Source organism: Piliocolobus tephrosceles, chromosome 5, assembly GCF_002776525.5.
Source record: "Piliocolobus tephrosceles isolate RC106 chromosome 5, ASM277652v3, whole genome shotgun sequence".
In the NCBI taxonomy this organism is placed as follows: domain Eukaryota; kingdom Metazoa; phylum Chordata; class Mammalia; order Primates; family Cercopithecidae; genus Piliocolobus; species Piliocolobus tephrosceles.
Window position 1 is genome coordinate 134,254,432 of NC_045438.1, and position 13,950 is coordinate 134,268,381.

The following is a 13,950-nucleotide window of genomic DNA, read 5'->3' on the forward strand; positions in this document are numbered from 1 at the left end:
CCACATACCCAATCCAGGCCCAAGCCTCTCTTTCAGGCACCGCCCCTGCCCCACCACACACCCAATCCAGGCCCAAGCCTTGCTCAGGCGCTGTCCCGCCCAGCCGCCCTACCGGCCTTAAAGCTGAGCTCGTCCTGCTCCTGGCCGTCATAGTCGTAGAGTGCCCGCACTCGCACTCCCTTGGAGTCGTCCTCAAAGGGGTTGGCACCCCCGTTGGCCTCACTGCCCCCAAAGGGGTTCCCACTCTCGTCGTCTGACCACTCGGTGGCGTAGGGTTGGCCTCTGTCGTAGCTGCTAACACTGAGACGCGGAGGGAGGACCCAGCTTCAATGTCTCCCCGCGCCACACCCCGAGGGCTAACCATTCCTCCTAATCAGAGCTCTGACCCTGAATTCTACCAAGTCTAGAGCAAGGATTGGCCACATAGGAGGGGTGACCTTCATGAGCTCTTTAAACAGATGTTTAAATGCAGGACCATTTGCGTTATTATTCAGCCCAAGAGGGAGAGGGCATTTAAGGGGCATTAAGGGGACCCCAGGGCACGTCTGAGTCTTCAGCCGGGAGGAGGAGTACCACCTAATGATTAAGAGCAAGGATCCTGGAGTCAGACCTCCTGGGCATCATATCTGGCTCTGAGGTTTATTAACTAGCAATGTGACCTTGGGCAAGTCACTTAACCTCTCTGGGTTTCAGTTTCTCCATCTGTAAAACGGGAATATTTACGCATTTGAACCGTGCCACACACAGCAGGTGCTCTAGAAGGATCCACTACCACTATCTTTTAGAGAGGAGGCTTGGTTCCTATGATCTAGACCAGGGATCCCTAATCCTGGGGCTGCAGACAGTCCGTGGCCTGTTAGGAACCAGGCAGCGCAGCAGGAGGTGAGTGACAGGCGAGGGAGCATTATCGCCCGAGTTCCACCTCCTGTTATATCAGCCGCGCCGTTAGATTCTCGTAAGAGCGCAAACCCTTACCGTGAACTGCGCATTCGAGGGATCCAGGTTGCACGTTCCTTATGATAATCTAATGCCTGATGATCTGAGGTGGAATAGTTTCATCCCAAAACCACCTCCCTCCCATCGGTGGAAAAATTGTCTTCCACAAAACTGGTCCCTGGTCCCAAAAAGATTGGGGACCGCTGCTTTAGAGTGATGAACTACCACTCTCCTTTAGAGAGGAGACATAGTTGCTATGATCTAGACCATTTCTTGTCTCCTGAAGCACAACTCAGCTGCCCCAGAGTGTGGGTCCCTCTTGGTCCCAGGAAGCTCCACAGGAGGCACTCACCTGCCGCGGTCCCCAGCCTGGGATGTGGACTCCACTGCCCCAGTGGCATTGGTCAGCGCCACTCCCTCTGCCTTCTTGGACTGTTTCTCCTTCTTGGTGGTGGTGTGAGGGAGGTCTGGGTTCCACTCCTGGTGGGGCCAGTGGAGCAGTCAGGCTGGGGGACTATGCCCTGAGGCACCTTTCAGCCTCTTCAGGCTCCCCTTCCCATCCCCACATATCCTCACCTCAAACTGGGGCCAGTTCATGGGCATGCCGGGGCCACTGGTGCTGCGGAACCATCTGAGGTCTTCCTGGGCGTCAGCCCCCCGGATGGCCTGCTCCAGCTCACGGTACACATGGATGTAGCTGTGCTCAGGGAAATGGGGGAGGTGGAGGGCACAGACTCACCATGGCCCCTTCTCATCCTTGGTGAGGGACCAGAGTCCACTCAGGGAAGCAGGGTGCTGGGCATGCTGCCCAGCCAGGAATCATGTGGGCTTTGCAAGAAGCAGCTCCGGGCATGCTCAGTGAACTCCCTTCTCCCTCCCACCTTAGCCATTCACCCATCACCCTGCATGTATTTCTAGAGTAGCCAGTGTGCGTCAGCTCGCACCCAACAGCCCCTGTGTTTGAAGCCTCATACCTCTTGACCCCTGCAGCTCTGCCTCCCCTTCCCGTCACTATGATGTAGGGCTGGGATGCCCTGCATGCCAGTCACACCATCTGCTGGCTGTGCCTGTGCCCTCGGTGCTTGCCATGCCCAGGTACCTGCTGTTCTCAGCAAGGTTGAGGTGCCGTTTGATATCCAGCAGCACCTCCTTGAGAAAGACCAGCCGCTTTTCCTCGAATTGCTGGCACTGCTCAAACACCTGCTCCATGTTCTCCATGTACTGGGGTGTGGTCTTGCCCACATCTTCCAGCACTTTCTCGTACTTCTCCTGTGTCTGTGGGCACCAGAATGGAGACAGGGTGACACCTAGCCAGGCCTGCAGCTCCCAGCCACCATCCTTTGCAAGGGGACCCCAGACCCCCTGCTGCCATCCCCGCCCGCCAGCACCTTCTGCACATCCTGCTTGCACTTGTCCACTTTGTCCTGCAGCTTCTTTTGTTGCTCAGGTGTGACCGATTGCTCCGTCTTGCTGTTCATCTCCCGTGTCATGGCCAGCTTCTCCTCTTTGCAAGCCAAATGGTAGGCCTTCTTGGCTGCCTCCAGCTGTGGGGAGGGGGGAATAGGGAGTAGGGTTTTCATCTGTGACCAGCAGCAAGCATGGTCATCCATCAACTCCTCCCCTGCCCACTCCCTGGGAGCTGTGAGCCCACACTCTTAAGAGCCAGAAGGGGCCGGGCGCGGTGGCTCAAGCCTGTAATCCCAGCACTTTGGGAGGCCGAGACGGGCGGATCACGAGGTCAGGAGATCAAGACCATCCTGGCTAACACTGTGAAACCCCGTCTCTACTAAAAATTACAAAAAACTAGCCGGGCGCAGTGGCGGGCGCCTGTAGTCCCAGCTACTCGGAAGGCTGAGGCAGAAGAATGGCCTGAACCCGGGAGGCAGAGGTTGCAGTGAGCTGAGATCTGGCCACTGCACTCCAGTCTGGGTGACAGAGCGAGACTCCGTCTCAAAAAAAAAAAAAAAAAGAGCCAGAAGGGATGCAGGCCCTGGCTCCAGGTGTTCAGGAGCAGCACTCCTCCATTTGTGGCTGTGTCTCTGCTTGGCACTGCCTGCTCCCTTGCAGATACCCTCCTGTCAGGCAGTGCAGTGCCCACCCCATCTGGGGAGCCAGGGGCCAATGTGCCCGTCTGCCCTGCTGGTATCTTTCCTGGGGACAGTGCCCTTTTGCCCATGGGTCTCCTTACCCAATGGGCACTGCCCACCCATCTGTGAATATTTCTTTCTGGAAGGCAGTGCTGCTCCCCTGTGGGCACAATCGTGGAGGGCAGTGCCCAGCCCACCCATCCATAGATGCCCTCCTTGGGATCAGAACCCTCTGATCAGACGGGCCCCCCCCCCCCCCCCCACGGCAGCACCCACTGAGTACCTCTTTCATCTTCTTGGCCCAAGGCTTCTGGGCCTTGCGGAAGCCATCTTCAGCCTCCTTCGTCTCCTTGAAGCCACCCATGATCTGCTTGTGATAGGCGTCCTTCTGCCAGTTCTTCACCTTCTCCAGGTCCTCATTCAGCAGGTTGTTCTTCACCTCCTGGTGCAGCTCGCTCACCTTGTCTGCCTCCGTCATTATGGCACCCCAGGCCCGCTCCAGGCTGCCATACTGTGGGCCTAAGGGAGTGGCAATAGGTCACAGGAACCTCATTGCCCCCTCCCCAGAGGCCCCCCTCACACCTCCCTTCTCTGAGGCTTTCCCCTTCCTGCCATAGCAACAGAAATGCCCTCCTCTGCTCTACATGGCCCCATCCTCTAGGGCCCACATCAGCCACTATCTCCAGGAAACCTTCCCTGACTGCTCTGCCCTCCTGCCATGGCCTGCAGCCCTCGCTGCATTCTTCTCACAGTATCTGCAGCTGTACCTCCCTCCTCCTTATCTCTCCCGTCAGCGTGTGAGCCCCACAGAGTGGGGTCAGAGGGGGGGCAGCCTGGACCCTGTGAGCTCTGACAAGCCCAGCACAGCGCCAAGCACACAGTAGGTGCTCTAGGAATGTCAGCTGAAGCTTGTGACAGATGCCAGGAGGCCAGTGGGGACCAGTCATTCCACATTGACTTGTTTGTGTACTGGCACCAGCTCTGTGCAGGGCACTGTGCTAGGTGGTGCAGGCCCAGCCCCTGCTCTCATGGGGTTTAGAGTATACTGCAAGAGAATAACATGAACAAGTATATGTAAACCGCAACTTGAAACTGTTCTAGAATGAAGGAACCTGAAGACAGGATGCATAGAGGCAATGTGGGACTGCGCTAGATCCTGGACTAGCAAGCACAGTTGTTATGGTAAATGTGTGTATGAGTTGTATTACATGTCCCAAATTTGATAGTTGAACTCTGGTTACATAAGCAAATGCTCTTGTTCTTAGGAGATACATGAAGAATTTAGGGGTAAACAGGGATAATGGCTCCAGCTTACTCTCAAAAGGTTCGGAACATATGCATATCAATAAACAGTCGGTGACAAAACAAACGCGAGGCCAGTGAGTCTGGGGGAAGGGTGTGTAGGAATTCTGTGTGCTACTGTTGCAGCTTTCACAAAGTTTGAATTATTTCAAGATAAAAAGTGTTTTGCTTTTTTTTTTTTAATCCAACCTAAAGTTGTACAAAATACAGATGAACAGGTAGGCCTGGTTTGATCTAGAAGGGAACAGCGCCTGAAAAGGTCCTGTGGCTGGTAGATGCAGGGCATGGTGCATGCAAGCAGCCGGGGCTCCCAGGACCCAGACCGAGCGGGCCGGTGACGGCCTGGGGGCGCGCACGATGTGCGCCTGGGGGAGCACCTTTCTCGATGAGCTGGCGCCAACGCTTGGCCCAGTCCGTGAGCTGCTGCCCGTACGCCTTCTCGATCTTGGCGCGCTCCTGCACGCAGTTCATCAGGTCGTTGCACAGACGGTGGCCGTCATCGATGCGCTTCACCGTCCGCTTGTAGTTCCCCACCTGGCGGCCAAACAGCGAGCACCACTCCCGCGGGTTCCTAGCGTCCCCTGCCCCGCCCGCCGCAACCAGCACGGCCACGCCCACTGTCTCCCGCCCCGCCGTCCCACCCACGGCCTCCGGCCCCGCCCCCACCCCCAGCCCCGCGGCCCAGACGCAACGCACCAGGGAAACTAACTTTCGGAGGCTCCAGCACCCTGCGCCAGGCCCCACCGTCTACACGCACCCTCACCCCAATTTAAACATGATTTCCTCGCTGCCACAAAATGCAGAAGGATTTTTAGAATTTGGACTTGGGCTGGAATGAATTATTCATTTTGTTTTTGCGAGTTAAATCTATTATATTTATATAGAGTCATATAAGCGTTGAGTTGAGCTGCAGCTTCTTGACATAATATTATGTTTTGTAGACATCTCATTAAACGCTTATTAATTTAGGTTTGGCAGTTTTCGTCTTGGGTTTCGGGAGCCAATAGCAATTTTTTTCCTCCAGGTCTCAAATATTTCTGAAGGTTCTGAAAATGCTGGCTTCTGGCCGCGCCTTAAGGGGCCCCGTGGGGCTCTGGGAGCTCACTCCCTCTCTCTGTGTCCAGCGCTCTACCCCTGCCCACCTCAGCATCGGGGGGCGAGCGAGGGAAACAGGAACAGCTGGGAAAGGCTGTGCCGTACCTGCCTGATGGAAGTGCCAGAGTCACAAAGGGCCTGTTCCCACATTGTGAAATGCCACAGGCTCTCTCTGGGGCAGCTGTGGGGAGAGAGGGGCTCCTGGCTCAGTGGGCAGTGCTCTTGGGCCACTTCATGACTATCGCTGCCTGTTGGACACCCAGGGCTTTGGAGGGGCCTGGGGGACTGGGCAGTGGGGCTTGAGGTCATGGGGTGAGTAATAGGGGAGCCTGGCCTCCAAATAGCCAGGCTGTGTGGTCCCCAGAACCTGGAGATCATGAGAGCCTCACCTCCCAGAAGCTGTCGGTGGTCTCCTCTGGAGCCAGTGAGGCCTCATCGTAGGAGCCGGACATGGTGTAGCCGCAGGGGGATGGACAAGTGCGGAGCTGCGGTTAGCAGGCTCAGCTGCTCATGCACTGGGAGGGCAGGAGAGAGATCCATGGAGATGAGAGAAGGGCCTTCCACCCTTTGCCCCATTCCAGTCCTGGGTCCCCAACCCGATGGGATGGAGCTCCATGGGAGGAGGCTTGCATTAGGATGTCAGCTTCCTGTCCAGAAACTAGCTCACCAGACCTAGGGTAACCCCAACAGTCGCCCTGTAGCACCCTCATGCCCAACTCCCCATCCCTCCTCCTTCCCCCTCCCTCGAATCCATCCTCTAGCTCCAGTATGAGCACCTCCACTCAGAAGCCAGCCCCAGCCCCAGCCCCAGCTCCCAGAGCTGGTTCTGTCTCCTGGACTGTTGGAGCCCAGGCTCAGCGCCTCCTCAGTTATCTGAGCCCCTGGGACCCTGTAAATGCCCTTCTGGCTGCCCTTGCTGCCAACCTCAGCAACCCCCATTAGCTCCTTACAAATCTCCTGGGAATCCCAATGTGTGGCGTCCTGGCCCACAGGTCACACCACCAAGATCTCACAGGTCACACCACCGAGATCTATGGGAGCATCTGGGGTGGCTGTGTCTGCCCTGGATCTGTCGACAGGCATCACGGTTATCCAATCTAGGCCATGCGCTGCCCCAGGGCCGAGGTGGGTACTCCCCTCCTCCCCTCCCCCAGCCAGGCCTCGCTGTTACCCCAGGCAAGAATGGCTCCGTAGTCAGGAGCCAGGACTCAGAGGGCCAGGGGCCTGGTTTTCAAAGAGGCAGCAGAGTCCAGGCTGGGCCTGGCCCGGCTATGAGCTGCCAGCCTCTAACTGGATCCCGGCACTAGGGGACACCTTCCTGCTTCTGCACTGCAGTCCCAGGACTATGAACCCTGACAGTGTGGATGCTCAGGGAGGGCTGGCCTCTGCAAGACTCAGCCCAACCTGGGGGTCCGGGGAACCCCCAGCCCTTACCAGCAGCTGGCTCTCAGGCTCAGGGCAGGGGCAATAACATGTAAGAATGGTTGGCTGAGGATGTCCCTTCCCCTAGGGTTCCCCATCTGTCCGGGGCCTGGGGCTCTTTCCCAGTAATAACCCCGTATTGCCTCTTGCACCCCTCAGGCATCTAAACATATTTTGTTCCCTCCCTTTTAGAAGAACCACAGACAGACTTTCCCATAAACTCACGCACAGTGGGGGTGGGTGAGAGGGAGGACGGCTGGATTTCATCAAGGGACAAAGAAATGAGTCTGAATTTTTCTTTTCTTAACTTGGCACTTTTCACTTATAAAGCAGTACTTGCTTCATAAGGAACATTTTAAATTTAGATATAGAGAAGTAAAAAGCAGGGATGTTTAAGGAAGCATGGTCAGCCAGGTGAGCTAGGTATCCCTGGGGCCATAGTCCCTTCTAGAACCCTTAATGTCACACAGAACTCTGCCCCGACCCTTGGTAATGCATAGCTGCCAGTGGGCTGGTGGGGGGTGGGCAGGAGTTGGGTGGAGGGTAGAGGCATTCCTCGTGGGAACAAAGGTAGAACCCAAGCCATTTGTCTCTCACCCACGGTAATGGGAAAGTAACTTAATACCATACAATTGTCATTGATACAATTATGGGGTACACACCCTTCACCCAGCAACACCACTTCTAGGAATTTACTTCCAGTCAGTCAGCCAGATGATGCACAAGATTATTTACTACAGTACTGCTTGTAAACGCAAAAGGCCGGAAACAGCCCAAATACCCGTCCACAGAGGGCTGGGTCAGTAAGTTATGGTGCAGGCCTGTCTTGGAAGCTCTGCTCCTGAATGGAACCTTCCCCAGACCACATCACTAAAGCAAAAAGAGCAAGGTGTTGACCCGTGTGGCTGGGGAAAATACATAGGTAGGGAGTGTTTTGGCAGGACCACAAGAGAAACTGGTGATGGCGACCGTCTTCAGGGAATGGGGTGGCCAGGGTACGCAGGGGGAGGGAGACTTTTCTCTGTAGGTCCTTTCGTGCCCTTTTAATTTTGCCTCATGTGCATGAATTTTTTAATGTGCCTCGTGTGTATATTTTTGAAACCCTCCAGCCTGTGTTGGGGGAGAACTGAGGGAGCTGGGAACCAGGATGGAGGGTGCTGTCAGCATGGAGGGAAGGGACAGTGCAGCTGAGACCTGGTATGTCAGGCCAAAATGCCCGATGGCTGAGACCACTCTCCACCTCGTCCAGAAAAGGCCAGGCCCAAGGCTCTTGGAACTTGCTGGGGTCCACCCTTGGTGTTGGCATGTGATGCGTCTCTGCAGCTTCCAGCTGAGGGAGCATGCGTAATGGAAACAGCTCCAACCTCGGGGTCCCTGCTCTGCTACCAACCTGCTGTGCGGCCATGGGCAATTCGCAGGCCTTTCTGGGCCTTGCTGGGAAATGAGGATGATATGACTGACTTAAGGATTAGATGAGGTGGTTAGTGTCCAGCCCATGGCAGACTCTAAGCCCTCCCAACTCTGGCCTCAGTTCTGACCCACACAGGGGTGGGCTCAGGAACAAGAGCCAGGAGACAGTGTGTGGACCTCCGTATCATGTGGCTAGACACACGTTCCCACCCCGCCTCTGCCTCTTCCAAACTAGCCTCACACCCCCACCCTGGGGGCAGGCAGGAGGCTCAACTCTGGACAAATGCCATGTCCTTCTTGAAGGGCAGTCGGTACCTGCTGTCACTAAAAAGGCTGCATCTCTCGCCATCAGAAAGGATGTGGCTGGCACCTGGCACTCCCTGTGGGCAAACTCGACATGCTCTTAACCTTCCTCAACCTTTCAAAGGGGCACGAGGCCCATCTGCCTTCTCTCACCAGTGGCTGTGAGGCTAACTCAGCCCTGAAGACCCTTTAGTGTCTCAATAAGTGACAGCTGGCATTGATCGGGCATGTACCATTCACATGTCGAATCTACCTCCTCTAATCCTCATCACAATCTGACCAGGCAGATTCTGCTGTCACCCCACACTGTAGCTGAGAATCCAGGGGCTCAGGGATGTAACAGGGACAGAGCTTGTCCAGGTTCCAAGGGGAGAAGTGAGCCCAGGGCATCACAGCATCCATCCCTGCATGATCTTATGATTTAAGGCTGTCACAGCAATGACAGTGGCCAGGAGGCAGTGAGGGCTGAATGTCCCACACACGGTGCACAGCACTGCATGTGGGAGCTCAATGAATAGACAACGGCTGTGTGACATGGGAACTGCTGTTACACTGAGCAGCGAAGTAACCTGCCAGAGGTTGCTAAGTGTGATGATTAATTTCAGGGGTCAGCTTGATGGGATTAGGGGATACCTGGAGAGCTGGTGAAGCATTATTTCTGGGTATGCCTGTGAGGGTGTTTCGGAAAGAGGCTGGCATTGCAATCAGTGGACTGAGGAAGGAAGATCTGCCCTCATGCAGTGTGGGCGGGCACCACCCAATCGGCTGAGGGCCCAGAGAGAAGGAAGAGGCAGAGGAAAGGTGAGTTCTGACTCTCTTCTGGAGCTGACACCCTCCTCCTGCCCCTGGACATCAGATCTCCAGGTTCTGTGGCCTTTGGACCCAGGGACTTTGCATGAGCAGCCCCTGAGGTCCTCAGGCCTTTGGCAGATTGAGAGTTACCCCACTGGCCCCCCAGTTCTCAGGCCTTTGGACTTGGAGCCATGGTACTGGCCCACCTGGCTCAGCAGCTCACAGACGGCGTAACATGGGACTTCTTCACAATCATGTGAGTCAGCTCCCCTAACAAATCCCCTCTCATCCATCCTTTTCTACCTACCTATCTATCCATCTATCATCCATCCATCCATCCATCCACCCATCCATCCAATTGGTTCTGTCTCTCTGGGGAGCCTAATACACACAGCCTGGGAAAGGTGCAACTGGGACTTGAGCCCAGCATCCAGATCCAGAGCACACACTCCTGACCACCACACTATCATTACATAGAGAGGTGTTGACATTAACATTGGCTATCACTAGCTAGTGTTTACCGAGTGCCTACTGTGTGCTAGGTACTGCTCTAGACGCTTTATGTGTGCCTTACTTTCATTTACAGATGGGGAAACTGAGGCACAGAGTGATTAAAAGAGTGCACCCATGGCCTTTGAGACAGTAAACAGCAGAGCTGGGATTCAATCCTCGCTCCAGCCAAAGCCCCTGCTGCATGGCCCCTGCTGAGCCTCATTCCCCGGGACCCCCGAGGGAGAGCAGAAGCAAGGCTTACTGAGCACTTCCTCAGGACAGGCCCTCGCACCCAGCACCTCATTCATTCTCTCAGCAGTCCTCACAGGCAGGGGCTTTCTCTTTTTCTTCTTGCGGAGACCAACACTCAGAGAGGTAAACCAAGATCACACGGCTACAGGATGGCAGAGTGAGGATTGACCCCAGGGCCTGTGCAGCACAAAGTAGGATGACAACCCAGACTCTGGAGCCAAATAACCTGGATTCGAACCCTGGCTCTTGCATGTATGGATGTATGGGCTGTGAGACTGCGTGGATCTCTTCCTCTTCCCAGGCCTCGGCGCCCTCGTTGGTAAAATGGGCTGTTGCAAGGATTAAATGGAGCACTAGACCTCGGGCCACCGGACCGCGCCTGACACACGGTGAGCTTTCCACAAGTGTTGGTGCTCACTCTCCATCCACCACTGCCGTTGCCTGTAGTGGGGGCAACAGCTCCATCTCAGGGGTAGCCCTCTCTTTCTGTGGAGCCAGGAAGGGTCTTGCCTTTCTTGTCCATGAGGATGATGCAGCCTGTGAAGTGCCGAACGGGGGGGTGCAGGGCTCTGGAGCCAGCTCCCCCAACTACTACCAGTGAGATGTGGGCCAAGTCTGTAATGGAGGCCTCAGTGACAAAGGAGCCCCAGGGTAAAAGCGTCTCTCCTCAGGCCCAGGCATCTCCGGACAGCTGCCTCTAGGAGAACCTGGAAGGCAGGGCCCTCAGCTGTGTTCCACCTACTCCTGGCTTGAGGAAGGGACGGAGGAATTAAGAGCATGAGCCCGGAGAGGCCAGGTCTGGTGTGGTCCAAGGCGCTGTGTGGATTCCTACCTCAGTGGTCACCAACCACAGGCCTGGGAGTCACCCAGCTGCTCCCAGACACCAGCAGGTCCTGAGCCTCCACCTCCTGCCTGTCCTTGCCATATTATTCTCCACAGCCCTCGTCACCAGCAGACACACTATCCACAGCACGGCATTCATCATGTTGCATGTCCTCCTTCCCACAGGAATGTCACTCAGTCCGGTCAGCGGTGTTTATCTGTCTGGTTCTCTGCCGTATTCCCAGCATCCAGTGTAGTGTTGGCCACATAGTATGTGCGCAGTGCACTTTTGTTGAATGAATGAGTGAATAAATGCCAAGGACCTTCTGAACATTCACTTAATAAACCACAGAAATGATGAATTTTCTATCCCAGAGCCAGACACAGCTACCTGCACACAGTGGGCACCCAGCCAATGTTGACAATGATGATGATGACACAACCAGAGCCAGGAGCCAGGAGGAGGTCCCGAGTCCCACCCACCCTCTGTCTCCAGGCCGGGCTTCTCCTGGAGATCCCTTCCCTCCTCTTGGCCAGCCCTCAGGGCCCGGTTCCAGGGTCTCCTCTTCCCTGTGGTCCCAGGACCATCCTGCCCTCAGCATGGTGCCCTCCATCCTCAGGGGTGCTGCAGCACACAGGCAGCATCGACGACACAGCAATTTTGAGTGCCTACTGTGTGCCATTGTGAGCACCTCCTCACACGCTTTATCTCTAACCTCACAGCCCACTGAGATGGCTGTTGCCTTCCCTAGTCTACAGATGAGTACCTGAGTCTCAGAGAAGTTAGGTAACTTGTCCAAGGTCACACAGCAGGGAGGAGTCAGAGCCAGACTCAGACCCAGGGATGGTCCTTCCCCTGCCCCTGCTCCTAGCTCTCTGTGGGTGTTACTCCAGCCCTCCTGGCCTAAGGCCTTCTCCCCTGCCCGGAACAGGCTCAGCTCAGGGACAGGGCCATGGAGAAACCAGAGCTGCCTGCCTCTCCCCCAGGGTCTCAGGTCCCACAGACATTCCCAGCAGTGCCCCCCCCAACCCACCCCTCGCCTCACCCAGAGATAGACCGACAGGCTCACAGCGCCCGGCCTGGGGCCACACAGGGCCTCTGAGCCATCGCTGGGAGCTGGGGCTCCGAATGCAGCGGGGAGGATTCAAGGCAGCTGAGATGCACCGCGTCCACTAGAGCCTCTGCCCCTTTGCTCATGTCTCCCCATAACCCAGCCTAGAGCGTATGCCATCCTCCCTCCTGTCACTCACCCCTCCCCCAGAAAAAGCCTGCTTCCCTTCAAGGGCCAGCTCAGTCCCTGTCCCTCCAGGAAGCCTTCCCCAAATACCCCAGCCCTCACCTACCCCTCCCCTCATCTGACACCAACCCTGTGGTGCCATTCTTAGGCATGCTCTGCCCTAAACAGTCTTGCTGGTTCAGGAGTGGCAACCTGGTGTCCCAGAAAGTCAATTCGCACAATAGCTAACAGCACCAAGGGGCCAGACAGAATGTCTGGAGATGAGGTTCAAATCCCGGCTCTGCCGCTGACCTTGGCAAGTGAGTTAACTCTCTGTGCCTCAGTTTCCTCATCTGCAAAACGGAGGTGATGATAGCACCTACCCCATGGGATTGGTGTAGGAGGAAATGAGTGCACATAAGGTCCAGAGTTCACCTGCAGTATTATGGGTATTAACAGGTCAGAGTCTTCATGACAGGAGCCTCATCTCTCTGGATCACCTGGCTCCCCTTCTCCCCTCCTCAGCTTCTCCCCTCCTCAGCTAACACCCCCAGAGTCCTTCCAGGACTGTTGGGCCTCACCTGGGACCTTCAGATATGCAGGTCCCCCATGAAAGGAAGATCTCAGGCCTGGCTTCCTCTTGCTTTCTCTTTGGGTCTGAAAACCAGTCCCCTGGACCTCCATGCCTTCTAACCTGGGGTGTTCCAGGCAGTCCCCAAGGGGCCTGCTCATTAGAAATGATGATCCCGGCCGGGCGCGGTGGCTCAAGCCTGTAATCCCAGCACTTTGGGAGGCCGAGACGGGCGGATCACGAGGTCAGGAGATCGAGACCATCCTGGCTAACATGGCGAAACCCCGTCTCTACTAAAAATACAAAAAACTAGCCGGGCGACATGGCGGGCGCCTGTAGTCCCAGCTACTCGGGAGGCTGAGGCAGGAGAATGGCGTGAACCCGGGAGTCGGAGCTTGCAGTGAGCTGAGATCCGGCCACTGCACTCCAGCCTGGGCGGCAGAGCAAGACTCCGTCTCAAAAAAAAAAAAAAAAAAAAAAAAAAGAAATGATGATCCCAAGGTAAGGAGGAAGGAGGAGGATGGAAACACAAATAGGGAGACTCAGGGAGGCAGAGCTCAAACCTTACTCAAGGTTGGAGGGCTCCAGAGAGGCCCAGGGCAGAGGGGACCAGGTGGGCTCATCCCAGCTAGGAAGGGACACAAGGCACCCCTTGGTGGTCCACCTGTGAGAACAGGCAAGCCTCAGACACAGCCTCAGGCACCCCAGCCTCTGTGGCTGGCCCCTCCTCCTCCCTAGCCCACTCCTGGTCTGACTTTTCACCCTTCACCATCCCTGTGCTCTCCCTTCCTCCTCTGGCCACCCTCTTAAGAGCCCAGACACTCTCTCTCTCCTCCCGAAAATCACCCCAAAAAGCCCACATCCCTCCCCTGCTTTCAAGTCAAGTAGACAAGACACCATTTTGCACGCCCACATCTTTAGAAGGCCTCTAAGCCTGTTTCAGGTGGGGCAGGTTCATCAGGGAATAAGACCAGCCCTTCCCTCATGGAGCTTACACTCCAGCACAGGCAAAAAACCAAGAAGCAAATATAATAAATATCACCACATTAGGTGGTGACAACAGTTCAGAGAAAACTCAGCCAGTGTGAGGGACAGGGCAAAGGGTAGTGGAAAGCCACTGGAAGGTGGTGTATATATACCCCAGGTCCCCTGCCCTCCTGGACTGAGTCAAAGGTGTGTTCAAAATCTCTCCCAGAGCTCCCCAATTGGAGTGAGCTGAATTACCTGCAGTGGTACCTTGCTTGGTAAA

General features: G+C 55.7%; 1 protein-coding gene across 2 annotated transcripts in view; it reads right to left on the minus strand.

The window, feature by feature from the left end:
* PACSIN1 (protein kinase C and casein kinase substrate in neurons 1) overlaps positions 1 to 13,950 on the minus strand; it is a 75,214-nt gene that overhangs the window by 2,439 nt on the left and 58,825 nt on the right. For both annotated transcript variants that reach the window (XM_023212560.2, XM_023212559.2), the window contains 8 exons: positions 5,810 to 5,935; positions 4,703 to 4,859; positions 3,307 to 3,542; positions 2,325 to 2,480; positions 2,036 to 2,211; positions 1,513 to 1,633; positions 1,289 to 1,416; positions 113 to 300 (listed from right to left, as the gene is read on the minus strand). In XM_023212560.2, coding sequence (XP_023068328.1) covers positions 113 to 300; positions 1,289 to 1,416; positions 1,513 to 1,633; positions 2,036 to 2,211; positions 2,325 to 2,480; positions 3,307 to 3,542; positions 4,703 to 4,859; positions 5,810 to 5,872 — 1,225 coding nt within the window. In that variant the 5' untranslated portion in view covers positions 5,873 to 5,935. The remainder of the gene's footprint in view (positions 1 to 112; positions 301 to 1,288; positions 1,417 to 1,512; positions 1,634 to 2,035; positions 2,212 to 2,324; positions 2,481 to 3,306; positions 3,543 to 4,702; positions 4,860 to 5,809; positions 5,936 to 13,950) is intronic.